Raw genomic sequence first — 27528 nt, 5'->3', positions numbered from 1 at the left:
AGTGTCTGTACTTTATATTATTCTACTCTTACCGCTTACAGTTTTCCAAACTGAAACCTCCAAACCGAGGTTGACACACACACGCACACAGTTGCCATGACCCAAACTCTTATTTCCCGGAAATGGCCTGGTGCTAGAGCTCAGTGGAACGCACTTGCCCTCTGTAATAAGCATAAACATGTCTGAAAGCCATTTCTTTAGTCTAGTCTATTTATTTTGAATGGTGAACCGAATTGTATACACTCACTGGCCATTTTAATAGGAACACGTGTATGCGCATGCACAGTGCGCGACTGTTACACTCTTACATTCTTACAGCACAATGACGTACTGGATAGCGCCACTATATGAGGCAGTAGACACAACAAAAATGATGACCTTTTTGGTGACCTTGACTGGATGACCCTTAAAATATTGGAGGTTCTATTTGAGACCAATGCCCATCTATCCTGAAAGTTTCATGAAGATTGATCCAGCCAATTTCCCGTAATATCGTTAACAAAAAAACACAGAAACCCGACCAAAAATAATACCTCGCCCCCTGGCGGACTCCGTCCCGGCCGAGGTAAACATCAAAAAGTGATGAACTGCACAGGGACATCAGAAATACAGTAAACTCAGCATCAGCACGATGCTATTCCACAAAGTTCAAAATCAAAGAAAGAAAGAAAGGCTGTGAGGAATAGAGTGATGAAAAATGCGAGAAAAACAGAAAGGAAATTGTTAGAATGAGTCTGAAATCCTCGATAAGAAATCCAGGAAGAAGCAAAGAGTTTCTACATTAAGAACTTGGATGGAAACGTTAGTTAGAAGAAGAAGAATGAAGACTCAGAATAAAGTGCTCTGTAATGTAAGGGAGAGGTGTGACAGAGGTCACACACTATAATAAACACAGTTATTATTGTAGCATCTGAAGTCACTAATCATGTGATTCAGTTTCCATGGTGATGATGGTGATGTTGTTTACCAGGCAACTGAATTCTCTCAGTGTGGAGGAACATTTAAGCGCTCTGCTTTATTTCACCAAAATACAGAACAGTGAGACAGCTCACTCTGCTGCCTCACCTCGCTGCTCTGTCTCACTGCTCTGTCTCACCTCGCTGCTCTGTCTCACTGCTCCGTCTCACCTTGCGGCTCTGTGTCACAGCTCCGTCTCACTGTGCTGTCTCACCTCGCTGCTCTGTCTCACTGCTACATCTCACCTCGCCGCGCTGTCTCACCTCGCTGCGCTGTGCCTCACTGCTCTTTCTCACCTCGCTGCTTTGTCTCACTGTGCTCTGTCTCACCTCATGAACATGAACCTGATCGTAAATGTCAACATTAATGCAAACATTAACATGAGCTTTAACACAAACATAAATCCAACCTTACTGTGAACTTCAAGGGGAACTTTAACACAAACATGCAGCTCTGTGTGGTGTGTTTACAGCGTTCACTCACTCATCTTTACTCACCGCCTGCTCACGGCTGTGTGGGTCAAATCAGGTACTAGTTCGTTTATATTTTTAGAAACACAGGCAGCTAAATTTATTAGAAAATACTGTGGGAAAGTACAAACAAAATAACTGTGTACAAAACATAAAAAGTCCTGCACAAATCTCTAGGTTTAAAAAACAAAAACAAAAACCTAATGACACAAAAAAGCTTCTTCATGTTTAGGCCACGCCCACTTCTGGTTTGAAATCTGAGTACGTACGTATGGATCGTTAACATACACTCCATATATACAAGTGTATGGTGTGTTACAGCCCGAACACACAGGGTTTTATTTGTTTAAGTGACTCTTCTTTATCAGAACTTAATATATCCTAATAATTTCCTGTAAATAAATAAAATCTAATCGCTAACCACACTAACGTAGCTCTCACCATCGAAGCTGCCGTGCTCCATGCCGGCGGTCAGTAACCTGGCGTACGTTTCCTCCGACGGCTGAAACACAAACACTCCGGAGTTAAAGCAGTCGGGCCAGCCGGGGTCGGGGGCAGCCGAGAACTCCTCACGCTCAAACAGCTCGTCAATGTTACACAGAACCTTAAAGATTAAACACACACACACACACACACACACACACACACACACACACACACACACACACCCATTAACGCTCATTCAGTTCAGATTCAGGGTAGTAAGAGTAAGGCTACGTTTACATTACGTCGAATCAGCGGATCATCAGATTAATGTTCTTAAAACGATTCGCGTTTACACTAAAACCGTTAGCCGTGCACACAGCAACACCAATACACGGATACGCTCGGCTCCGCAGGCATCCTGTGCTCCAAATCACTCCGCCCTGAACAGCGAGTGCCCTCTGGAGGGTGCGCACTCCGGCCCTGCGCAGCTCACACAGCGCGCGAGTGAAGCGCACAAGCAGTGATTCGGGACTGAGCCGCTGTGTGTGTGATCTCAGCGCAGATCACTTACCACTTGCAAGTGGAAGGATGGCAAGCCTAAAGACAATCATAACTACACAATGGGCAGTATTTGCAGCAGTATTTGCAGTATTTTCATACTTTTATACTCTTTAATGAAAGGTGATACAAGGCGGAAGTCCGCGCCGTTTTTCAGCAGTCGCGTCACATGACCAACGCCAGCGAATCAGGAAGGTGGATGTCACAGTGACGTTGTCCAATGAGACGCCAACTAGAGCTCAGCACAGCGTATTCGCGTATTTTCAATGTTTACACAGCACCGGACCAGATACGATCTAGATTGAATACGTGGACGCTGGCGGATTCCCGTTTCCCGGCGTTTCCAGGTGGTTTAATGTAAACGGACAGTGCATCCGCGAAGAAAACGAGACAGATACGGTCTAATGTAAACTTAGCCTAAGTAACTCCACTTCTTTACACCAACATGTGGTTGATTAGTTTCCTGAAACAGTGTGATACGGAATGTTTTATCATCATCTCTCACCAGTGTGTCTGCGTCCATGAACACACACTTTGAGTAGTGTGTGAGGTTCCAGCAGTGCAGTTTAGTGAGGGTGACGCCGAGCTCGGGTCTCTTCATCATCGCCAAGCGAGCCGCGTCTCCGCTGTCCAACACACTCACCTCACACACCTCGTCAAAGATCTGACTGAGGACTGATCTGCAACACACACAAACACCTGACTATTTTCCTATAAGAGCACAATAATTTGCCAACAACTGCAATTTTTTCTTTATTAAAGGTATAATCTGTTGTACTTTTTATCTGTTTATAGTTACATTTAATGTTACTATTGACCCATCCCACGTGACGTCACGACAAATGCGGCTGCCATTTTGGACATGCACTACCAGTAGTCTATCACAGCCAACAACGAGGAACGACGGCGAAGCATCGAAAGGAATATAGCCATCAAAGAAAGTTTTTACTTTCAGCAAGACTTCCATCATGCCATTATATTGTTGTGCACCTGGATGTAGTAACCATCAACACACAAGGCAAGATTTATCATTTTATCGGATCCCGACAGATGCTGACCGACGGAGAAGATGGATGGTCTCTAAAATATTGGCAAAATGATGTTTATTGACATAGCAATCGTGTGTAACGGGAAGCATTTGCATATCCGAAGTGTTGTGTTTACATCAAAGATAAAATAAACCGATATGACAACGACTGCTGCTGCCAGGTTGGGGACACAAACTAGTAGAAAGGAAGTGTGCCAACAGTGCCAACACACTTCCTTTGTGGTCGATTCTGCTTTAAGGTAAGATGCATTTAATTATTCGTCTGCTGTGGGTTTGGAATCGGTAGCCTGACCGATTCGTTCATGTTTGTGGTGCCATTTGTTTGTTGACGCGTGTTGAAATGGAAGATTGGTTGTTGACGTGATTTCCAGTGATGCTTTGGTGCTGCTGTGGATCAGATGTGTTGAGCAGCCTGACTGTTTTTTTTTTCTTGCGTGTGGTATCATTGTTGACGCGAGGTTGTTTTTTGAACATGCCAATGCAGACACGATTTCCCCTGATGAGTTATGACTTCAGACGCGATGCGTGTGTGGAGTCCGCGTGATATGTGCGTAAGATAGGCTTCTCATGTGTTTGGAGATCCGCGCTCTGAGACAAGCGCAAGCACCCCCCCTCCCCCCAGGGGAAAAAAGGGACCCCCCCGAAAATATCGGCATAGTTCGAACACTGTGTTGGAGAAAGTAATGGCAAATAGTGAGTGCACAAACCATAGAAGGTAAACTGTACACAGCGCCAGGGCAGTGTGATGGTATGCCTACTTTTAGATTGTGTTAGCTTATCAATGAACACACTCGTCACTCGACGAGTTTCACGTCTTTACGACGGATACTTAAATGTGTGTTAGGTATTATTGTTGCAGTCTAAGCAGTCACTGTAGCAGCTAGATGAGCGAGAACCGAAAGGGTCTGTGCCATAAACCGTTATTTCTTCATGTCCAAAATGGTGGTCACGTTTACGAAGGTCACGTGAGTGGGAAGGGTCAATAGAAACAACATATTAAAACCGACACGTTAATATAAACCTGCGCGACTGTCAGAGCTGCTGTTCTCGAGAATTAATCAACACCTTCTGACCAATCACAATCATTATAAGAAGCCTCATGAATCTTTTCGTAAAGTTGCATTTAAATGTCTTGGTTGTGAAACTGAACAAAAATTCCTGCAAGATTCAAATTTTTTTTTCCGTATTGATAAATGCCAAATCATATGCACATTTCTAAGCCTGTTCATAGCGTTGCTGATTTACATTTAGCCACACCCACAGAGCTCCATAAAAGGCAAAGCCTTTCACAGAGAGCTGAAAAAGACAAAATGGCATCTAAATGGTGAAAGAGCGTCTCCTCAGTGTGGCATGCTCTCAACCTGCACCTCCTTTATAGGGTGCCATTACTTTTGTCCTATTCAAATGGCTAGTCTTATTTTATGGATTTGTTTTGGAATCACGTTCTTTCAGCTCATTAATATAAATATTAGACTGAGTTTCACAAAATATTCATTAAATCGTTGTGTAACGGAGATAAACGTGATTTAAACTCGACAGTGGAAACTATCGCATCAGTAAACTCACAGGAACTCACCAACAATTATAAGATCTGAAGGCGATCAGCTCATGTTAGCAAATCTCCTTTTATGGAAATTTACATAAAGTCAGGAGGAAGTGTGGGATATGAACATATTTCTGAAATAATTGCATATTCATGAACATGTTTCTTGTCTCAAAGTTCCTGTGAACGATTTACTAGCAAATTGTATCTGATCCAGTTTATGAAATGAGAAGCCAAAGCGTATCTGCGCATGCGTGTGTGTGTGTGTGTACCTGCAGAGTTGTGAAACGTCATCTCCGATCAGTACGACAAGATTACGAGATGTTTTGTGGTTCCTCAAACACACACCGAGCACCATCGCTCCTTTAGCATAGCTGTCATTTGTAGCAAGTGTGATAAACGCCTGATCTGTACACACACACACACACACACACACACACACACACACACACACACACAAAATGCTGTTAAAGGAGAACTGAAGGCAAATTTTATTATCAAAATTCTATTTATCTCATGTTATTAAATATCGGAATGCATGTTTGATCGCTATTTTGTCGCTGCTATAGCAAGTTCTGAGTGTGAAATACGCTCTGTAATATATCAGTCCATATGTCAAAGCAATGGCCGTAAACGAGATTCGTTGAGACCTGTGCGAGACATCGTAGGACGGAAGGAAAACGTACAGCGGAAATCAAAGCGACCGACATCTGCCAACATTGTCAAAAGACGTGCGCGCCATCTCTCGAATGCTGATGTGATCAAGCCGGAAGTTTTGTTTGTTTTGATAGCGATCAGGAAAGTTTGAAAAAAGTAGGCAGTAATCGTCATTATAAGTCAGCCATAACAGATCATTGCAAAAGGGAAAATCATGTTATGGACTGGGGGAATGCCAGAGTCATCCACACAGAAGATAATAAACATCAGCGCTGGATCAGGGAGGCCATAGAGATCCGTAAGCGAAGCCCGAGGACCATCAACCGAGATGAGGGAGCATACATGCTCTCCCATACCTGGAGTGCCATCTTGCAGGGGACGAACTGACAGTAGAAGGCGTGACCGACCTGTCAATCCAGACAGGAAGGCCACACCTTCGGAAACATCAGCTGATAAAAGATGCGTCACCAATAACATCCGGTGACACTCTGAGGAAGACGACAGTCGTACGTCGAAACATGTCAGGTAAACAAACCTAAAAAATTAGATGTCTTATAAAAAAGAAGAAAAAAACCCCTAACAATATTCAATATAAGACATAATGAACGTAATCGAAAGAAAAAGTCATTTAAACTCGTTTTTGTGCAATATTTCGTTTGGAAAACAGTTTTCAAAATGGCGGCACTGACACCTGGCTGACGCTTCACGTTTCTAAGTCTCGCACAAGTCTCGTGAAGATTGCGCGGATAAGCGACGCCTGCCGTGGACCAAACGAACTAAATTCAACACAGCTAAAAACCGAACAGGCCGATAAGTATCATATTTAATTGCAATTAGTTGCCAATACGAGTCACGATATAAGGTTATTAAAACCCAAAACGTAACTGAATAACACGTTAATTAAGAAATAAAGTGAGTTTAAAAATGACTCCAGTTCCCCTTTAACTGGCTGTCCCGTTCTCCAATCCTCGCAGTTTAAATAGTGTGTGCAAATCCCCTTCCATAAGTCAGTAGTGTTTATTAAAGCGCTGCTGGTTCTAACGGATCAGTGAGCTTTTCATTCTTCCATTGTCTCACATTTCAATACCACACGCTGAACACAGCCCATATCACAGAGAACAGCCAAAGAACCAACGTCCTGCCTGATTTTTCCCTGATCATGATTTTCCAATTTTAAGTATTGTGATAAATGATTTTTAAAAAAGTAAACTAATGTTAAATACACACACGTCTAACATTAGCAAAGTAACAAACAACACTGATAGATTTTATATCACGTTAATTAACTCTTCTAATATTCCCCATTTACCATGTGAGAGAGAGAGAGTGAGAGAGAGAGAGAGAGAGAGAGCTCATGAGATGTGTGGGAAAGGAGGTGGGGCTTCCAGGAAGTGTCTGTTTATATCAGAGAGTTTAACACACCTGTGCAGATCATTCCAGGTGCACATGTTGCTCAGATCGTGTGTTTTATTCAGGAGATGAACACTGAACTTTCTGACCATTTCTGAGTAACTTTTTCAAGCATGCTCTGATGTTCTTGTAGAGCAAAAACATGTGATGGTTTTCAAGCCTGGTTATGGGGAAGCCATGGCCTAAAGGTGAGAGAAGCAGCTTTAGAACCAAAAGGTCGCTGGTTTGATTCTCTGGACCAGCAGGATTGGCTGAAGTGCCCTTGGGCAAGGCACTGACCCTCCAACTGCTCCAACAAGAGTGGTGGTGTACCTTGTATCTGATTAGCCAAAGAAAGACTAAAGATGTGATCATAAGTTCAGGTGATAAATAACTGGTGATAAATATCACATATTGTTATCCATACAAGACACGTTTTCGATGGAATAAATACACCTGTTCTATTCCCGTCTAGCGGGTTGCATTCATTTGGTTTGATAGCATGCAATATTGTTAGCATATCGCTTATCCTACGTGTATTACGCCACTCTACCCAATGGAGAATGAGAGTGCAATATTGTTATAACATTGCATGTTATCAAGACAACATGACGTCACACATCAGAGATGTAAAACTTCTGCGCTACCGAGTGACTGTGACAATTTGTAAGCAAACATGGCCACCAGGTTTGCTTCGTTAAATACAGAAGATTTTGACAGGATTTTGGCTTCCAGGTCACTCCATTGTGTGTAGTTGTCGATGTTGATTTGAAAAGTAAGTAAATTACACAGGGAAAATAATAATAATAATAATAATAATAATAATAATCGGCTTGACTGTGCTAGCATTGGCCTGCGCTAATGCTACACTGGCTGGAAGGTAACTAGACTGCTGCACTAACAGCACCGAGTCACAGGTAAACTAGCATTGACCTTCGAGAATTCTGATCTGAAGAGTGTGCATGTAGTATAATAATAGTAATAATAATAATAATAATATTTTAGAATAGGGCGGCACGGTGGTGTAGTGGTTAACGCTGTCGCCTCACAGCAAGAAGGTCCGGGTTCGAGCCCTGTGGCCGGCGAGGGCCTTTCTGTGCGGAGTTTGCATGTTCTCCCCGTGTCCGCGTGGGTTTCCTCCGGGTGCTCCGGTTTCCCCCACAGTCCAAAGACATGCAGGTTAGGTTAACTGGTGACTCTAAATTGACCGTAGGTGTGAATGTGAGTGTGAATGGTTGTCTGTGTCTATGTGTCAGCCCTGTGATGACCTGGCGACTTGTCCAGGGTGAACCCCGCCTTTCGCCCGTAGTCAGCTGGGATAGGATCCAGCTTGCCTGCAACCCTGTAGAACAGGATAAAGCAGCTACAGATAATGAGATGAGCTGAGATTTTAGAATATTTTAGATGTGTAAAAAGGATCTTGAAATCCAAGCTCAATGGGGGAAAACACTTTTTCTGCCATTAACATGCGGGCAGTCTCATTAGTTAGGTATTGGGCACCTAACCTAAACTGTCAGCACCTAATGGTTAGAGAAGCAACTTTGGGACCAAAAGGTTGCTGGTTTGATTCCCTGGACCAGCAGAAATGGCTGAAGTGCCTTTAAACAATTGTTGTACTTTGCTCTGGATAAGAGCACCTGCTAAATGGCATTAATGTAATGTAACAGTTGAGTCCAGCGATGAAGAAAGAGGCCGCTGATTTCACACGTCAGTGTTTGCCATCAAAGCACATCCTCATACACACGACCATTAAAACCACCAAGTGTAAACAGAGACTTTGCAATGATCACTTGTTATGTTGTATCACAGACAATCATGTTTCCATTAAGCATAACAGCACTGGTGTGTGTTAGAGATGATAACCGAGTGAATCACCCACACGAATGAACAAACTGAACTGATCAGTGATTTGGTCGTCTGATTCGTTCTTTATCTTTCTACTGTTTACTAGCAGTCATGCCCTGACTCTCATTCGTTCATGCATCCTGTTTTCCCAACTCCTCTCAGAACTCACCAAAGCTGAACACCAATCAGTTCACTGACCCGTCAATCAAGCAACTGAAAATGATTGTAGAAGTCTGGAGCAAAAGATCTGGATGACTGAGAACCGGATATGGCTCCATAGCCTCGGTCTTACCCGGAAGTGCTGTTAGAGAACCAATGGGAAAAAAAAAAAACGAACGGTGACCTGCCTACACTTATTTACTCTGGTTGTTTGTTTGGCATTTTAGTAAACAAACAGCTTTTATATCAGTGTTTGGAAAGATTCTACTGGTGAAAGTAATTAATGCTATTAAAATCAAATTAACGTTAATGTTGTTAATGTTCTCAATGTTATTACACCACCATTTTGGCCAAAGAGTTGAACACAAAATAACTAGAAGGGCTCTCGGTAGACTAGAGTGCATACCTCCGCCAAGCCATGTATTATCAACATCAAAATCAAATCCCTTGAACTGAGGATAATACTAAAGCTGTCCAACAAATTTCATCCAAATCTGTTCACTAGTTTCTGAGTTGTGTTGGGAACAAACAAACAAACAAAAAATCCTGGATCTGCATACATATCCGGATTTGGATCAAAATCTAATCAATTGTTCCTTGGCCCATGGCTCAACTTTCCTCAAAATTTCAATAAAATCTCTGTTCACTGCTTTTTCAGTTATGTTGGGAACAAACAAACAAACAAACAAACTGAGGCAAAAACAACATCTCCTCCAACACAGCTGGCAGAGGTAACAGGGTAGTTCTTCTGTCATGCAATTACATTCACAGCAAAATGTGGTAACTTTTTTAGTAGCAGTACTCAAGATAATGGAATTAAATAAAAATTTCTCACTGTATGGGGTCTTTTGAACCTAAAAAAGCAGCTATGTTTCACTTTAAATGCAAAATCTTTTATGAGGAAAGAAAAAAAAAAGTCAGTAACGGAATTATGTCAGAAAAAAATGAACTTTCATTTCTTAAAATTCAAACCAAGGTTTCTCTGAAGTGACTGCAATAATTGGGGTGATGATTTTTAAATCTGGTTTTCAGTCCATTTTGACTTGGATTCCAGACTTCAGCAACATCACTGAGCTGACAAGTTACGGTGATCTTAATCATCTCATAATTTTGGCTTCTCTGCTGAAGAATTGCCCAACAAGAGACGCCAAACATCCTGGAACATGACTTTCTGTACAAAAATATGCCGCTCAGTGGAAACATATTGATCTTTAAAAAATTATTTCCTAAACTGTCAGCATTTTATTCCAGTGAGCATAGTAGAGAATGTCCTCAACACTCTTCAGCATTTTCAGTGTTGTTAATTATTTGTCACAGATTCACTATGATCGAATGTGTGTAGCTGTAGCTGAAGTTGAATGCTAAAGCGTCCATCATGTGACTGTAGTACATCAACTATACGACTTAATAACCACATGTAACATGGTAGTGTGTACAGTGTATATGTTTAGTGTTAGATAAGGTGTTTAGACAGACTATAACTACTGACTCAGTCCTACGTGTGCGTGAGTCGAGACTGACACGGTGACCGAGACTGACTGAAACCCCAACCAAGGCCGACTGCGGAATCCGACTGACATGTCAGTGAGCCAATCGAGCGCAGGAGCTGAATGATTCAGAGGAACAAACTGGAACATACTGGTCTCATGCCTAAGTACTAGCGTACAGAATGAACGAACAAAACAAACTAATCTTCTGAATAAACTGAACGAAAAGAACTTGTTCACCTAAGTATGTGTGTGTGTACTGTGAAAAGCAGAGCATTTTTTAAGGATTTTCCACTAGGAGACCAACTGGTCTGGGCAATACAATCACAGGCCCCAGAGTCCATGTGGCTGCACCGCTGCGGCATATTCTGTGATGCAAATTGCCGCATTACGAATCCTCGTTTCAGCCAGCATAATATCAACATAGTTAATGCAGTGCCAAGTTACCATAACTTCATCATAAGTATGGTAAAATACTAAAATTACACTATGAGTTTAAGTTATTGTTTTATCAACTTTCATAATATTATGTATTTTAAGAAACAGTGAAAAATAAGAAAATCTTCAATTTTATTGCTCAGTGTGAAACATAGTATCAAATAACTGTATATTTAGTCTTTAATTTGGAAATTGGAACAGTCTTGACAACGCAACTTCAATATTTCTTAAACATTCCAATCCAAAGAAAACAGTCTTATGAATTTGGACCAGCAATTCAAGCATCTCCCATAATCCCATTTCAGTTTTACCTTTCAGCATCAATCTAACATAACTTGGTTTAAAATTTGGTCTCCCAGTGAAGCTGGTTTGGCATTGACTAGGAGACCAAATCTGGCCACACTCCCAGTAACTATGTTAAAAATGCTCTGGTGAAAAGTGCTACATTGTGAAAATTGTCAACAAAAAAAGTTACATACTGCAGCTTTAATTTTTTCACCCCTCCATCACGTGCACGCGCACTGTTTCCTTCAAACATTCCTGTAGATGTTAGTGCAGTGGGACACCGATTTATCTGACAGATCTTAGAGATGATCTTATAGAGGTGTTGAATCGGAGTTCAAACACTGAAACAGCTTTTCAGAGCGCGTGACATTCAACTAGCGTCAAACTCCAGAAACCCATGAAGCTGCAGTGTGCGCGCGCGCGCTTCCTACCTGTCATGTTAATCCAGAATATTAATCCCAGCTCTGCGCGTGCGTGCGTGTGTGTAACTGCGTGCGCACGATAAGCCGATTTACAGCGACGACCTTTAAAAGTCACGTGATCTCTGACACACCTCCATTAATGCGCAAATAAAGGCGATTTGTCTCGCGCATTATAGAACTGACGTTAAATAAAAAGGCACACGCTGCGGAAAGGTGAGCTCTGTGCCGCTCGCGCACTGAAAAGAAAACATGAAGGAATGATGAGCGCCGCTGCGGAATTCACACCGCTGTAGTGGAGATTTGGCGACACCTGGCGGCGAGGCGCGTCACTGCAGCAGCTTCTCTGCAGGCCTTACATCCGGGAACTTCACACTCTTTATACCCCCGACACACACAAAGCACTGCAATATCTCATCTCATCTCATCATCTGTAGCCGCTTTATCCTGTTCTACAGGGTCGCAGGCGAGCTGGAGCCTATCCCAGCTGACTACGGGCGAAAGGCGGGGTACACCCTGGACAAGTCGCCAGGTCATCACAGGGCTGACACATAGACACAGACAACCATTCACACTCACATTCACACCTACGCTCAATTTAGAGTCACCAGTTAACCTAACCTGCATGTCTTTGGACTGTGGGGGAAACCGGAGCACCCGGAGGAAACCCACGCGGACACGGGGAGAACATGCAAACTCCGCACAGAAAGGCCCTCGCCGGCCCCGGGGCTCGAACCCGGACCTTCTTGCTGTGAGGCGACAGCGCTAACCACTACACCACCGTGCTGCCCCACACTGCAATATACTCATTAAAATATCTGACCAGTTGTATAAATATTATATTCTTATCTTCAATTTTTTTTCTAATACTACTATACATTTATTTTAATTTTAGTACGTTTTGTAAAATGTGCAGAAATTTAAAAAGTTTAAGGTTTTCCCCCTAAGTTTCTGTTTTCACTCCCAAAGTCTTGTGTGAAATAGTTTAATTCTTCATTATTGTTTTTTCCCAGCTTTTGGCCACTAGATTATCTTCAGATAAATATTTCGCCAGTAATTGATTGGTTTTAGCCAAATGTTTATTCATAATTTGAGATTTCAAAAAACCCAATTAAAACACATTAAGACATGACCTACAGAAATTCTGTGTTTTTATTAATCTTACACTAACATAATCCTGAAATACAACTCCAAATCAGAAAAAGTTGGGACGGTATGTTAAAATTGAAATTACAACTAAAAAACAATGATTTGTAAATAATCTTTGTCCTGTATTGCACTCAAAACACTACAACAGCACATTCTTTGATGTTTTACTTCATGTAATTTTTTTTCAAAATAAACACATTTTAATTCTGATTCTTGCAGCACATTTCAAAAAAGTTGGTACTGTGACGCATTTCCCACTTTATAACGTTCCCGTTCCTTCTCCCAACACTTAAAAGATGTTTATGTACTGAAGACTCCAAGTGATGAAGTGTTCAGGTGTTATTTTTGTCCCGTTCTTCCTGTAAACAGGTCTTAAGGTGTGTAACAGTACTGGGTCGTCACTGTCATATTTATCATTTCTAAATTCTCCCACACATTCTCTATTGGGGCCAGAGGGGACACGCCCTCTTCTTCCATAGCCACGCCTTTGTAATGTGTGAAGAATGTGGTTTTGCGTTGTCTTGTTGAAATCTCCCTGGAAAAGACGTTGTCTTGAAGGCAGCAGATGTTGCTCCAAAATCTCAGTGTACTTTTCTGCATTAATGCTCCATCACAGAAGTGTAAGTTACCTTTACCAAGGGCACTGACCCAACCCCATACCATGACACACCCTGGCTTTTGGACTTGTTCCTGGTAACAGGCTGGATGGGTTTTTTCATCTTCAGAGCACAAGGCATCCATTTCTCCCCGAAAGACCTGGAATACTGATTTGTCTGACTACAATACACGTTCCCACTGTGTGATGGTCCGTCCCAGATGCCTCCGAGCCCAGAGAAGTCGACAGTACTTCTGGACACCATTAACATAAGGCTTACTTTTTGCACAGTAAAGTTTTAACTGGGTGGCACGGTGGTGTAGTGGTTAGTGCTGTCGCCTCACAGCAAGAAGGTCTGGGTTCGAGCCCCGTGGCCGGCGAGGGCCTTTCTGTGTGGAGTTTGCATGTTCTCCCCGTGTCCGCGTGGGTTTCCTCCGGGTGCTCCGGTTTCCCCCACAGTCCAAAGACATGCAGGTTAGGTTAACTGGTGACTCTAAATTGAGCGTAGGTGTGAATGTGAGTGTGAATGGTTGTCTGTGTCTATGTGTCAGCCCTGTGATGACCTGGTGACTTGTCCAGGGTGAACCCCGCCTTTCACCCGTAGTCAGCTGGGATAGGCTCCAGCTTGCCTGCGACCCTGTAGAAGGATAAAGCGGCTAGAGATGATGAGATGAGATGAAGTTTTAACTGGTGTTTGTGGATGTAACTCTGTATTGTCGCTTGATAAAGGTTTACCAAAGTAATCCTGAACCCATATGGTTCTGTCAGCTGTAGATGAATGACGGTTCTTGATGCAGTGAGGGATCAGAGATCATGGGGGTTCAGATTAGGCTTGAGCCCTTTACAAACCAAAATTCCTCAAGACTCCTTGAATGATATTATACACTGCAGAGAGTGAAATATCCAAATCCCTTCCTATCTTTCTTTATTTTTTAAACATTTCAATCATTTTCTCACACATTTCTTGACAAACTGGAGATCCTCAGCTCATCTTTACTCCTCAAAGACTCAGCCTTTCCTGGATGCTGATTTTGTTCCAAATCATGATTCCAGTCACCTGTTGGCATCACCTGTTTCACATCACATCATTATTTAATTGTTTTACCTCATTACTCACCCTAAATTGCCCCGTCCCAACTTTTTTGGAATGTGTTGCAGGACTGAAATGCAGGAATGGATGGATATTAACAAATGAAATGAAGTTGGCCAACAAAACGTGAAATACCTTGAGTTCATTCTGTCCGTAATGAAATACAAGTCAAAGAACATTTAGAAATCACTGCTTTCTTTTTTATTTGTATTTAATAAAATAGTTGTTACAGTTAATGAATTAATTATTTTTCTTTTATTAACTTTTTGTTTACTTGGTGAATTACAATAACATGAAAGATAATGGCCCTTAAACAAAACTGGTATTTGAGAAAATACATTTATATTTACTTATTGGAATAACACTTTTTTTAAATACAACATTTAACAACAATTACTTGCTAAACAAAATGGATACTTTTGAAATATATAAGTATATAAACAAAAATATAGTCGTATATTTTTATTTATTATAAGTTATTTACGTTACTCCCAATCTCTCCCAGTCTCTGGTGCACACTGCTGACTCCCCAATGAAGTCCAGCTGTCCTTTGCACATGATGCTTCTGTTGTGTACTTTGACCCAGTTTTACTTGTGTGTTAATGATGTAACTGTGCCATTTTCTCTTAAAAATAAAATAAATTGAAAAAAAGCCCATATTATTTAAACATACTTAGTCCGAGCGAGGAAAGATAACTTTACAAATCACATTACAGCAGAATCAATCTTTACTTCACTTTTGGTTTTATATTTATGCATCTATACAAAAATATAATTTAGATGTATTGCTTGGTGACACAGTTAATAAAAGTAAATATTAGACTGATTTCGACTGCTACTATAGCTTAAATGAATGAATAAATAAATAAATGAATAAATAAATAAATAGGCATACATTAATACAGACCTGTTTAAATCATGTGTCTGTTTTTCTAAAACTAAAATTTCTTGGCTCTCTTTTTTTTTTACATCTAGTTTTAAAAAATATCATAAAATCCCTCACCAAGTTAGTTTGCATAAGGTTAGCAAGTTAGTTAGTAAGTATTGTTTGGGGATATTCTCAAACTTTACCTGATTTTATTTTTGAGATGTTCTGTAATGCTGTTTACCTTTAATGCTGTTCAGGTATTTTATTGTTTGCTAGCTTCTTTTGTTGTTGTGATATTTTTGCTACCATCATATGGGAATGTTCTTAAAAAAAGTCCTTGTTATCATTTGTTTATGATTATGTGTGTGTGTGTGTGTGTGTGTGTTTTCAGCATGCACAGTCTTTGTGTGAGCGTTGTGGTTGTTTGTTCAGATCTGCCCCCTGAGGAATGCTGCTGTTTGTCAGTGCATCTGGATTCTCCTTCATTCTCTCACAGATTACATCCACTAAACACTCAAACGTTTGCTTCACGTTCACATTTGCCTTTGCGCTCGTCTCCAAAAACCCCAGACCTGAAAAACACACACACACACACACACACACACACACACACACACACACACACACACACACACACACAGTCAGAGCATAGCTAATACCCATGTATCTTGTATTGCAGGTCTGTCCTGTTCAGAGGTGGGAAGGGAAAAAACAAAACAAAAACTGTAATTACTTCCTGTACTTCAAGAGTTTGAGTATTTCTTTCACACAAGACTTTTGACAGGCATGAATTACCTATCAGTTACCTACTAACATGCAAACCTAGTTCAGATCTTCAGAGGTATCACACAATCCCCTCCAAAAGTATTGGAACAGCAAGGCCGGTTATTGTTTCTGCTACACGTTGAAGGCATTTGGGTTTGAGATTAAAAGATGAAGATGAGACGAAATATCAGAATTTCAGCTTTCATTTCCTGATATTTACATCTAGACGTGTTAAACAACTTAAAACTTGGCATCTTTAGTTGCAGACCACACAACTTTTAGGTGAGCAAAAGTATTGGAACATACAGTTTGCTCTAACTAGCACTTAATATTCATTTGCAGTAATTGCATTAACTCGGGTGGCATGGTGACATCACCAAACTGCTACAAACTTTTGTGATACTTTTCCAGTCTTGTAGCACCACTTCTTTCAGTAGTTGTTTGTTTTATAGGGTTTCCTCCCTTCAGTCTCCTCTTCAGGTGAAATGCTGCTCAGTTGGGTTCTGGTCTGCTGATTGACTCACCCAGTCTAAAACCTTCCACTGTTCCGCCTGATGAAGTCCTGTGCTGTGCTGCAGTGTGTTTTGGGTCGTTGTCTTACTGCATGATGAAGTTCCTTGAATTAGCTCTCTGTAAATTGTCAAAACAGAATGTTTCTGTAGACTTCTGAATTAATTCTGCTGATACCATCATGAGTTCCATCATCAACAGATTTGTGATTGTGTTCCAGAAGCAGCCATGAAGTCCAAGCCATGATACTGCACTGAAGGAGCACTGAAGGTCAGTGTGTATTTTTTTGGCTGCTGAGTTCAGAATCAGTAACTCCCCCTTGAATGATTTTTACTCTTTTCTCAGCTTCAGAATTACTTGCTTTTCTCCTGTAGACAGCTCTTTGGCCTTCATGTCGGTTTATCCTTTTTAACAACAAATGCAGTCTTCACAGGTGAAACACAGAACTCAAACCAAGAGCCAGCATTCAGAGCTATTAATTATTTAAACAATCAATCTAACACCTCACCTGAGCAACAAGAAAAACCCGTCAGCTGTGTGTTCCAATATTTTTGATCATTTTAAAAAAGGGCAGGTTCAAATCAAAGGTGCCATGTTCTAAGTTGTTTAAATGTAAATATCAGGAAGTGAAAGCTGAAATTCTGATCTGTCATCTCATTCATCTTTTGGCATAAAACTCAAACGTTTTCAGTGTTTAACAAAAACCTTCTTTTCTGTAAAGAGATTAAAAGTTTAATGTTCTTGGAAGGAGTCTCCAGTGTTTACATTTTCTGAAATCTTCAGAACAGTTTACTAAATGTTAAATTTACCCACCAATTTTTTTATTATATAAACTGTGTGTGTGCGTACACATGTAACTGACCGAGTTGCTGTGACAGTTCTCTCCCTCGGTCCACAGTGATGACTCTCTCGTCCTCCAGATCACACTTATTTCCCACTAACAGCACCTGAGCATTTTCCCATGAGTACGTCTTAATCTGAGTGGACCTGAACTCACACACACACACACACACACACACACACACACACACACACACACACACACACACAATTAGGGAATTATTTTTAATCCCTGCCTACCATCATCCAGAAAAGCAACCAAACACAGAGACAAATGTCCCATGTCTGAAGTTAAAGAGTATAAGAGACAGAGAGAGTGTACCAGTCCTGAACAGCGCTGAATGACTCCTCGTTAGTGATGTCATACATCAGGATGAAGCCCATCGCTCCTCTGTAATACGCTGTAGTGATCGTTCTGTACCGCTCCTGACCAGCTGTGTCCTAAACATGCGCTCACACACACACACACACACACACACACACACACACACACACACACACACACAGCTAGTTTAGAGATCAAACAAAAATGTAGTCCAGTCCACAGAGCACTGTGCCCTGACCTCTGATAGTTACATTACAGGCATTTAGCAGAAGCTCTTATCCAGAATGATATACAACACACCCGGAGCAGCCTGGGGAGCAGTAGGGGGTTAGGTGCTTTGCTCAGGTGCACTTCAGCCATTTCTGCTGGTCCAGGGAATCAAATCAGCGACCTTTTGGTCCCAATCTGCTTCTCTAACCATTAGGTCATGGCTTCCCCTTTGACAGTTCCTGCTTCTGTCCTGACATCTACCAGTTTCTCCTCCAATCCAGAGGTCTGCCAGTTCCTGCTCCTGATATCTATGAGTTCCTGCTCCTGCTTTCCTGACGTCTACCAGTTTCTCCCCCAACCTTGAGGTCTTCCAGTGCTTGCTCCTGAGGTCTACCAGTACCTGCTCCTGTCCTGACATTTACCATTACCTGCTCCTGAGGTCTACAAGTTCCTCCTCCAATCCTGAGGTCTACCAGTACTTGTTGCTGTATTCTTGATGTCTACTAGTTCTTCCCCAATTCTGAGATCTACCAGTTCCTGTTCCTGTCCTGATGTCTACCAGTAACTGCTTCTGAGGTCTATCAGTTCCTCCTCCAATCCTGAGGTCTACCAGTTCCTCCTCCAATCCTGAGGTCTACCAGTATTTGCGCCTGTCTTCCTGAGGTCTACCAGTGCCTCCTCCAATCCTGACGTCTACCAGTGCCTCCTCCAGTCCTGACGTCTACCAGTTCTTGCTCCTGAGGTCTACCAGTTCCTGCTCCTGTTCTGAAGTCCATCACTGGAGTAAATCATTTTTGTGCTTTTCCTACCCAAATCTGCAGTTTGATCCTCTTGTCATTCCTGTAGATGGTTTTGACTTTGAAGTCGATACCGACTGTGCTGACGAACGCTGGCGTGAACGATTCATCAGCATAGCGGAACAGGAAGCTGGTCTTTCCCACGCTGCTGTTCCCGATGATCAGGATCTTGAACATGTAATCAAAGTTCTGTTCCACAGAGTCTCTGTTTCCATAATGAGGCTCATTAGCTGATGCCATCTGAGAGAGAAACAACAAAACAATGGCATGAGGTGCTGCACAGTGAACATTTTGAGATGTTAATGCTCTACAAACAAACATCCAGGTACTAGATAGTTATGTGTAGTATAGGGCAGGGGTGTCAAACATACAGCCCATGGGCCAGGACCAGATAGATAATGGTTCTAATCCAGTTCCCCAAATGAATTTAGAATCCGTGTTCTTGTGGACTGGAGCTGAATTTAAAGGTTTAAAAAAACAAACAAACAAACAAACAAACAAACAAACAAAAAACCCTGTTATTCCACTAGGGGGCTCTAATGTAAACTACAGGCTGACGCCACCTGAAATTTATAAGATAGCAGTGTTCTCTTGATAAACTCTTAGAGTTTCAGCAGTTTGGTTCGAATTTTGTGTTTTCTTGCCCTGCTGTTAGGGAGTAGTTGTGTGTGTGTGTTTTTTTTTTTTAATAACTGATGACTAAAAAGTGTATGAACCCAGTAATGGATCAACTAAAAATAGCTTTATACTATATTCAGTGAGGGATCATTCTAAGAGGGTGGTGATGGTGATGTGTTTGGGGGGAAACAGGAGGAAGCACCATGCATTTCCTTGTTTCTTACGATACGCGTGGGCACCCCAACTTTCTGGTGATATACTGCCCCCTATTTTTTGGAATGTGGAGTATGAAATCACCAGGTGGCCAAATAAAAACAACTGAAAACAGAAAACATCTGTACACATTTAGTTGTATTAAAAAGAATCTCAGGAACTTCATAAGTGCAGGAAAGTTTGGAATCCGGAATTGAAAAACATCCCTAACAGCAAACAGATTATTAGCTCAACCGGCCAACATGTGATGAGTTTAAGCCATCATGTGTTGTCCGTCCGGCGTTGTCCACATTTCACGAAAATCACTTCTCTTTCAATTCTTCACCAATTTGCATTCTTTTTGGCAAGAAGGTAGGTCTGCCTGGGGTGCATATAGCTTCTACCCAAATTTGCATAATTGCAATTAATAATGAAGTTATGGACTAATTAAGCCTTAATGCCTTAAGCAGTTCAACAAAAATCACTTCTTCTTGGTCAATTCCCCACCGTTTTGGATCCTTTCTGGCAAATAGGTTGGTATTCCTAGGGTGGATATCACTTCTATATATAGCTTGTATATAGTGTATATAGCTTGCAACATTTATCGTGCAAAGTGGCCCACTTTAGATCGTTCCTTCTGGACTAGATGGGGCTGGAGTGAGCTACGCTGTCATTGATGGTCTCGTTTTATTGAACTGCAGGCTCTGTATTTTAAAGTTATGTTTGCGATCGTATGAATTGAATTAATGCTGAAATTTATGTTCATTATAATGTAATGTTACAGTGGGTCCTTTTTTCTACATTATTAGAAGAAACAATTTAGTTATTTTAACACTGGATAAATATGGATTATATGCAGATGATATACAATCTTAGAAATAAAGGTATCAAAATGAACCTTTTACTGATCGTGAAAGGGATATTTTTAATCTTTATCTAACTTTAATATATCTTAATATAATTTAAAGTCTGGGTGATATGACGATATAAGTTCGATATCATGACAATTTATGTCACAGTTCCTTGTTTGTAAATACAGTACTGTGATACTCTGATTAGTACAAGCTGATTTAATGTTAAACATTTGTACTGATGGCAAAAATCTATTTTTAAATTTATTATTAGAAATTATTGCTGTTGAGTAATTAATATTTGCACATTGTAGACAAAACCTTTTCATTTTATTGGTTAACAAACCTATAGATCATGATATACAGTATCTCATAAAAAATATCTTCAGGTGTTGTGATATCAAGGGGATATTTTTGTCCTGTTGTTCACTTCAGGTACATAAAACTCTACAAGTGAGTTAAATAAACACCACATGAGCTTCCTGGATAGAAAACACACTATAATTCATAAAACATGTCCCTCTGATGGCAGGAGAAGGAGGAAGTACCTTTATTTCTGAGAGTGTATCAATTAAATACTGATTAATTGCAGATATATTTCTTAATAAAAGTAGGAATAAACATTTCACTGCTCTGTGTAATGTGTATATAAAGGTTTATAAGTCAAATTTTAATAGATTAAAAAGAGTTTACTGAAAACGTTTTTAGGCTGACTGTTTATTAGTTCTTATTAAGCTATCAAAAAAAAGATGAGGAATCATTATTATAATTAGTGAATTTGAATTTATGATGCATTTTGTATGTTAGTTTTTCATTACAGCCGGCACGGTGGTGTAGTGGTTAGCGCTGTCGCCTCACAGCAAGAAGGTCCGGGTTCGAACCCCGGGGCCGGCGAGGGCCTTTCTGTGTGGAGTTTGCATGTTCTCCCCGTGTCCGCGTGGGTTTCCTCCGGGTGCTCCGGTTTCCCCCACAGTCCAAAGACATGCAGGTTAGGTTAACTGGTGACTCTAAATTGAGCGTAGGTGTGAATGTGAGTGTGAATGGTTGTCTGTGTCTATGTGTCAGCCCTGTGATGACCTGGCGACTTGTCCAGGGTGAACCCCGCCTTTCGCCCGTAGTCAGCTGGGATAGGCTCCAGCTCGCCTGCGACCCTGTAGAACAGGATAAAGCGGCTACAGATAATGAGATGAGATGCACATTTGATCATATTAAAATGTAAATTAGCACAATATTATTATTATTGTTAGGTTCAACCCAGTTAGAAGGTCAATCGGTCAACTTATTTCTCGGGACCCCCGCCCTCGTACCACCTGCAGAATTCTGGGACGGAACACCGCAAAAAAACAGAGAACCAGAGATCGGTTTAACTGCTGTTTATTCACAGTATTCTCGCCAAAGATGAAAGATTACAAACACCTTTTATAACAAATCATAATCTCTCCAAACGGCTATTGTGTCTGTCAAATGTGTGTGTGTGTGTGTGTGTGTGTGTTTGTATGTGACCTCAGAGAGGGGTGTGTGTTGTGTGTGTGTGTGTGTGTGTGTCTATGGGAGGGTGTGAGTGAGTGACATCATTTTGATATCTGTGTCTATGTGCTAGGTCAGCAAATCACATCTTAATTCCATATGTATGTGTGTGTGTGAATGAAACCTTCAATCATAAGCAAAATAATATTTCAGCAATTCAGCAATTTCATTTACGCACGTCAAAGCGCGCGAGATGTTTTTACGACAATGTTTTAGACTATGTTTGGTCTAACAAAGAAGTGTTGTTCTCCGAAGGTCAGGCTACACAGGAACAGTTTAAAATCACTGCCATAGTATATGCAATAGTCCAAAATAATAAAGGATCTTAAAAAGCTCTAAAATATAAAGTCTTAACTCTTTGTTCAGCAATAAGGCTACCATTACATCCAACATTAAAGTGTGTGTGGGTCGATCTGACATCAAAACAGGCCTTGGCGTCGTTCAGACACATCTCTGATCAAAAATACACATTTCATAAACAAAATGTTCCCAAACAATGTCCAGCCGAGACAGAAGGTCATTTTTAACTGAACCTTAAGTTTAACTGAACCTTAAGTTAATCCTTAATTTTGTCACCATTTTAATAAATTACTGCCTTCTTGGTCAAGAATAATACTTATATAAACCTAACAATTATTATTATTATGACATTTCTCTCTGCAGCAGTAAAACTGTGATTAGTGTGAATGTTGCTGGACACTAGAGATCACCAGGTCCTCACTTTAACACACTTTATCCCTCTCTTTAATTCATCAGCTCAGTCAGATTTAGATTATCTCACACACACACACACACACACACACACACACACACACACACACTTACCTTACTTTCACTTCTCTCTGATTTTTCCATTTATAAATAACACTTTAATAATAAAGGACATTAAATCAGTCAGCTGTGTGAATAATGAGCAGAATAAAGCAGAATTTTCTCCAATCAGCTGCCAGATGAAATAAATCAGCCAATCAGAGCAGAGAAGCGCGTGCTGCTTTATTAACAAGGCAGCAGAAGGATAAGAATAAAATATTGACTCCATAAAGAAGCAGAAGGAGATTTGTCTTACTTTCTCATGAGCAGTGTTTCTGCTCCTCGCCTCCGTGTGAACACCTCACAGTGATTAGTGCACTATTAATCCCTGACAGCTCTGCGCATGCGCACTCACACTCAGTTTCACTCCCAATTAAATTCATGAACCGATTATCGATTCTAATGAAGTTTCTCTTTATTTCATGATCCTGAGGTGTTGCTGCTCTCTCACGGGTCCTCTCCTCTTAAAGGAAGATTACACAGAAAGAAAAGCACATTTCAGTATACATTTATTTATTCATTAGTGTTTATTTCATTACATTTCTTTATCAACAAAATTATTTTTCCACATGATGTTTGCTGAAGTTTTATTATTTTTTTTAAATGCAAGGCTTCCTGTGACCTCATTTAATCTCTCTCTCTCTCTCTCTCTCTCTCTCTCTCTGATAAACACACACACAAATAAATAAATAGGCCAAATGATTACCACTGCAATCCAATAAATAATTTAAGAAATTCCTTACTGATTCCAATCCCTCTTAAATATTGATTTCCTATGAATTGTAATCACTCTGTTGTTCCTTAAGGCTGATCCACGAGAATAAAAATTATGATTAAATATTATTTTCCACTACTGAAGAATCTGTCTGTGGAAATTTGGCAATTTAAGAGCAATCTTTTTTACTTCAAAATTGCATTTTAAAAGAAGTTCCTTTGGGAAAAAAAGTATTTTCGGATATGAAACCACATAGAACTTGGTGTGAATTCATTAACTTTAAATGTTCCAACCACTGATATGAAATCTAAAGCTTTTACACCACCCTTATCATACTGTATAACCAGCTGTGAGCTTTTAATCTAATGCAGAGATTCTCAAACTGTGGTACACGGGCTCCATTCTAGTGGTACGCCAAAGAATTACTTAATTAAATATAAATAAAAAAATAAATAAAACGTGAAATACTGTCCATAATATCCGAATGGATGAAAATATCTTATTAACCGATGACAAGAAAATGAAAGGAGATACAAATTAAGTTAATAATTTTAAAAAGTTTGCAAGTGCTTCTGAGTAGCCATACGTAGCGTACGTACGCATTCCCGCCAGTTCCACTGACAGACGGTTATCCGCCATTGGTAGACCAGGCTGTGATGGGAAAAGGTGGAGGTGGCTTTGCTAATTATGACGAGTACGACAAAATTACTGTCGTGGCTTAAATCCGCGAATGGGAGCGTGGATCAGGAGAGAGGGAGAACTGAAGAGGACGTGTGTGAGCCAAGCGCAGATGCTAACGACAGTGGCAAAACCAGCCCCAGAACTGCTAGCAAACGGCAGAAACCAGTGAGGAGGAAGTATGACGAAAAATACATAAAACTGGGATTCATCTGGAGCGGGACAGAGGAGCTGCCCAGGCCGCAGTGTGTTGTATGCGGGGACGTTCTGAGCAATGAGTCCATGAAACCATCGCATCTCAAACGGCATCTTACAACCAAACACACAGCACTAAAGGACAAACCAATGGATTTTTTTTTTTACGAAAACGTGATGAACTGAAGCAGTCCAAGTCCACCATTCTGTCCTATGGTACACCTGTAGCCAAAGCACAGGAAGCTTCATATCGTACCAGCCTCCTGATCGCCAGAGCCGGTAAGCCGCACACAATCGGGGAACTGCAGCTATGCATAGCCTGTTTTGATTTTTTTCAAGTACATCAAGTACAGTACTTTTTTTTTAACTTAACATTTAAGAACAGTACAGTTATTTAACTTTGAAGTACATTTTCATTTAATATTTAAGAACTCTTAATATTTATTTTAGTACAATGTTTATTTCACTTTTATGTGCAATTAATTTTATTTGATTCATTATTTAAGTACAGTGTTTTATTTTCCTATATTTAAACACAGTGTTACTGTTCAAAGTACTGTGTGTTACGTTACAGTAGCCAACATTATTAAATATACTTGTTAAATAAAACCTCCGCCTTGTTTTTAATGAATACTTAGGCCTACTACGCTACTGTATTTTAATGTTGGTCATTATGGTGGTACTTGAAGAGCCAAGTATTTTCTGAGGTGGTACTTGGTGAAAAAAGTTTGAGAACCACTGATCTAATGGGTTTCATTTTCCCACAAGAACTGGACAATAACTGAGGGTTCTGTTTTGTTTTTAAAGATGATTGTAAGAGACACACAGGGAGTGAGATGGATAAATTAATTTGGAGATACTTTCTGTACCTCCTTGAGTATATCGAAATTGTATTAAGGGCTTCAGCTATCAGGGATTTATTTCATAAAAAAATGGATGAGTCACCTGAGAAAACACACACACACGTCACACTGCCCCTCCCCCCTCTGCAGAAGAAAGAGGAAGATGGTGAAAGTGAAAGAAGCTCCATTTTGTGTCGAGGGGAAAATAAAACATTTCAGGAGTAAAAACACAGTGAGTATCTCAATCTAAAGCTATAATATATAAACAGACCGAAGTGAGACTAGATGCAGAAGAGGTTTGTGGTTTTTACTGGAGTTTGAATGTAGTTTGAATGACTTGATCCTGTTAAGGGTGGTGAGATGTGGTGAGTTAGGATCCAATAACAGAACACAAACCATGAAATCCAATGAATAAAAATGATTTAATTAAAGTCCAAAGAGAGTCAATGAACAAAAATAGCAAAAATAATCCAGACAACAACGAGGTAGACAAAGACTGTAGGAGCCAAAATGCATGGGTTTGTTTTGGGTGCAATTCATTTTTTTGTCCACTGGGTGGCGCATGGTAATTAACCTGTTCAGGTATTTAGGCAGGAAGTCTATGTTGCTTGTCAGGTGTTTGACCCGGATGGGCGAAGGGTTTTGACCGCTAAGTGCTATGCGCTAAGCTTGCTACACTCCTGGGGACTTTGTGTGTGGATACTGTGCCTAACTAATGTATTGGACTTGTGTGGAATAAATGGATCACCTTGATTCGACAAGAAGACCGTTTACAGGCATTTTGTTTTAGATCACAGTAAGTCAAGTCAGAGTAGCATAGCAATTAACATCCAGGTAACATCTAGCGCGTCAGCCTAGCCACTACCCGCCGTCATTGACACCTCAGTAGTTCCGTATTAGACAGAACTCCTTTAATAAAGACAAAGTGCTAATATGAAAAAATTTGAAAAATAGTTCTGACAAAAACTGGAGACAAAAAATGTAGTGCAAAAAACATGAAAAACTGACAAAACATGAGTGCAAAAAACTGTGGCTAAGACTAGGCAAAACAGAGAGCAAAAATCCAGGAAGCAAAAAATGGCACAGAGACCACGTGAGAAACAGACAAGACGTTCTGGCAAAGTCCCCTTCTGAGAACGGCCTATTTATACACAGCAGAGCAGACCAGGAAGTGAATGCCAGCAAGATGGAAGTCCCGTCCTGGATCCAGATTGCGCTGAACTGGGAGATAGTAAATCTCTGGAGTGGAAGTCTGGGGCAGATCATGACAGTACCCCCCAATGAGTGGACTGGAAACCAGAGGTTTAAGCTGTGATACATGAAAGGTGGGGTGAATACATCGAATGGTGAGTGGTAATGCCAGTCTAACAGAACATGGGTTGATTACCTTCTTGATGAGGAAGAGTCCAAGGAACCTGGGTACCAGCTTGCGAGAGATGGCCCTAAGTGGTAGGTGGCATGTGGAGAGCATAACTCGTTGACCCACTTGGTAGGTGGGTGCCTTGGAGCGACGTTTGTCGGCCTGCTTCTTGGATGTGAGTGTGGAGCAAATGAGTCTTCTCTGGGCCAGTGCCCACATTCTCCTGCAGCAGTGTATAAAGGCCTGGGCTGATGGTACGGCAACCTCCTCTTCCTGGCTGGGGAACAGTGGTGACTGGTACCCTAGTGAGCACTGGAACGGAGAGAGACCTGTGGCAGAGGAAGGGAGAGTGTTATGTGTGTATTCGATCCAAGGTAGGTACTTGCTCCAAGAACTGGCATCCCTGGACGCCATGCACCTGAGTGCAACCTCCAAAGCCTGGTTAGCCCATTCTGCCTGGCCGTTGGTCTGTTGGTGGAAGCCTGAGGAGAGACTACAGGTGGCCCCGATGAGTTTGCAGAAGGCTCTCCAGAACTGTGCAGTGAATTGAGGACCCCGGTCAGAAACGATGTCGGTAAGCAGACCAGGTAGGCGGAAAACATGGTGGATGAGTAGTTCTGCGGTCTCCTTAGCTGAGGGGAGCTTGAGCAGAGGAATAAAATGGATGGTTTTAGAAAAATGGTCAATGACAGTGAGGATGCATGTATTGCCACCTGAGTTGGGGAGTCCTGTGATGAAGTCCAGGGTCGATGCAGAGTGTGAGACCTTGGGTGTGAGACCAAGGTCGATGCAGAGTAGGAAGGGGTCTTAGTAAGCCGGCAGGGGGTCGATTGGCTCTCTTGTTCTGGGAGCATGTGTTGCAGGCTGCCACGAACTCCTGGATGTCCTCCTTGATGGATGGCCACCAAAA

At 41.1% G+C, this 27528-nt stretch overlaps 3 protein-coding genes across 11 annotated transcripts in view; 1 reads left to right on the top strand and 2 right to left on the bottom strand.

Moving 5' to 3' along the window:
• LOC132864496 (glycogenin-1-like) overlaps positions 1-11911 on the bottom strand; it is a 25633-nt gene extending 13722 nt beyond the window's left edge. For 2 of the 7 annotated variants that reach the window (XM_060897926.1, XM_060897924.1), the window contains exons 1-4: positions 7082-7275; positions 5275-5410; positions 2917-3091; positions 1869-2031 (exon numbers count right to left, since the gene is read on the bottom strand). In XM_060897926.1, the coding sequence (XP_060753909.1) occupies positions 1869-2031; positions 2917-3091; positions 5275-5410; positions 7082-7094 (487 nt within the window). In that variant the 5' untranslated portion in view covers positions 7095-7275. Of the gene's footprint in view, positions 1-1868; positions 2032-2916; positions 3092-5274; positions 5411-7081; positions 7277-11456; positions 11488-11693 lie in introns of those variants that run through there. The other 5 variants (XM_060897925.1, XM_060897927.1, XM_060897929.1 and 2 more) reach the window with 5 other exon arrangements.
• Positions 11912-15770: 3859 nt separating this feature from the next.
• LOC132864498 (ras-related protein Rab-3A-like) lies at positions 15771-24833 on the bottom strand. Of its 2 annotated transcripts, none has more exons than XM_060897932.1 (5): positions 24816-24833; positions 18843-19070; positions 17821-17939; positions 17521-17645; positions 15771-15955 (listed from the first exon to the last, which is right to left on the bottom strand). In XM_060897932.1, the coding sequence occupies exons 1-5, from the start codon at positions 24831-24833 to the stop codon at positions 15771-15773; spliced, it is 675 nt and encodes a 224-aa protein (XP_060753915.1). The 2 variants fall into 2 exon arrangements, with proteins under 2 accessions (XP_060753915.1, XP_060753914.1); XM_060897931.1 differs by lacking the exon at positions 24816-24833 and adding an exon at positions 23085-23099.
• A 570-nt stretch (positions 24834-25403) lies between these two features.
• LOC132864476 (NLR family CARD domain-containing protein 3-like) overlaps positions 25404-27528 on the top strand; it is a 34039-nt gene continuing 31914 nt past the window's right edge. For both annotated transcript variants that reach the window (XM_060897894.1, XM_060897893.1), the window contains exon 1: positions 25404-25490. The gene's annotated coding sequence lies outside the window, so the exon portion shown is untranslated. The remainder of the gene's footprint in view (positions 25491-27528) is intronic.

This window comes from Neoarius graeffei, chromosome 17, assembly GCF_027579695.1.
Source record: "Neoarius graeffei isolate fNeoGra1 chromosome 17, fNeoGra1.pri, whole genome shotgun sequence".
In the NCBI taxonomy this organism is placed as follows: Eukaryota; Metazoa; Chordata; class Actinopteri; order Siluriformes; family Ariidae; genus Neoarius; species Neoarius graeffei.
This window is presented reverse-complemented; position numbering and strand designations above follow the sequence as displayed.

What these genes read in the sequence shown, in the direction of transcription:
- LOC132864498 (XM_060897932.1), bottom strand. An exon ending in TTCAGCGCTGTTCAGGACTG is followed by an intron (nt 17,646 to 17,820) that starts GTACACTCTCTC and finishes GTGTGAGTTCAG; the next exon opens with GTCCACTCAGATTAAGACGT. An exon ending in AGAACTGTCACAGCAACTCG is followed by an intron (nt 15,956 to 17,520) that starts GTCAGTTACATG and finishes TGTGTTTTTCAG; the next exon opens with GTCTGGGGTTTTTGGAGACG.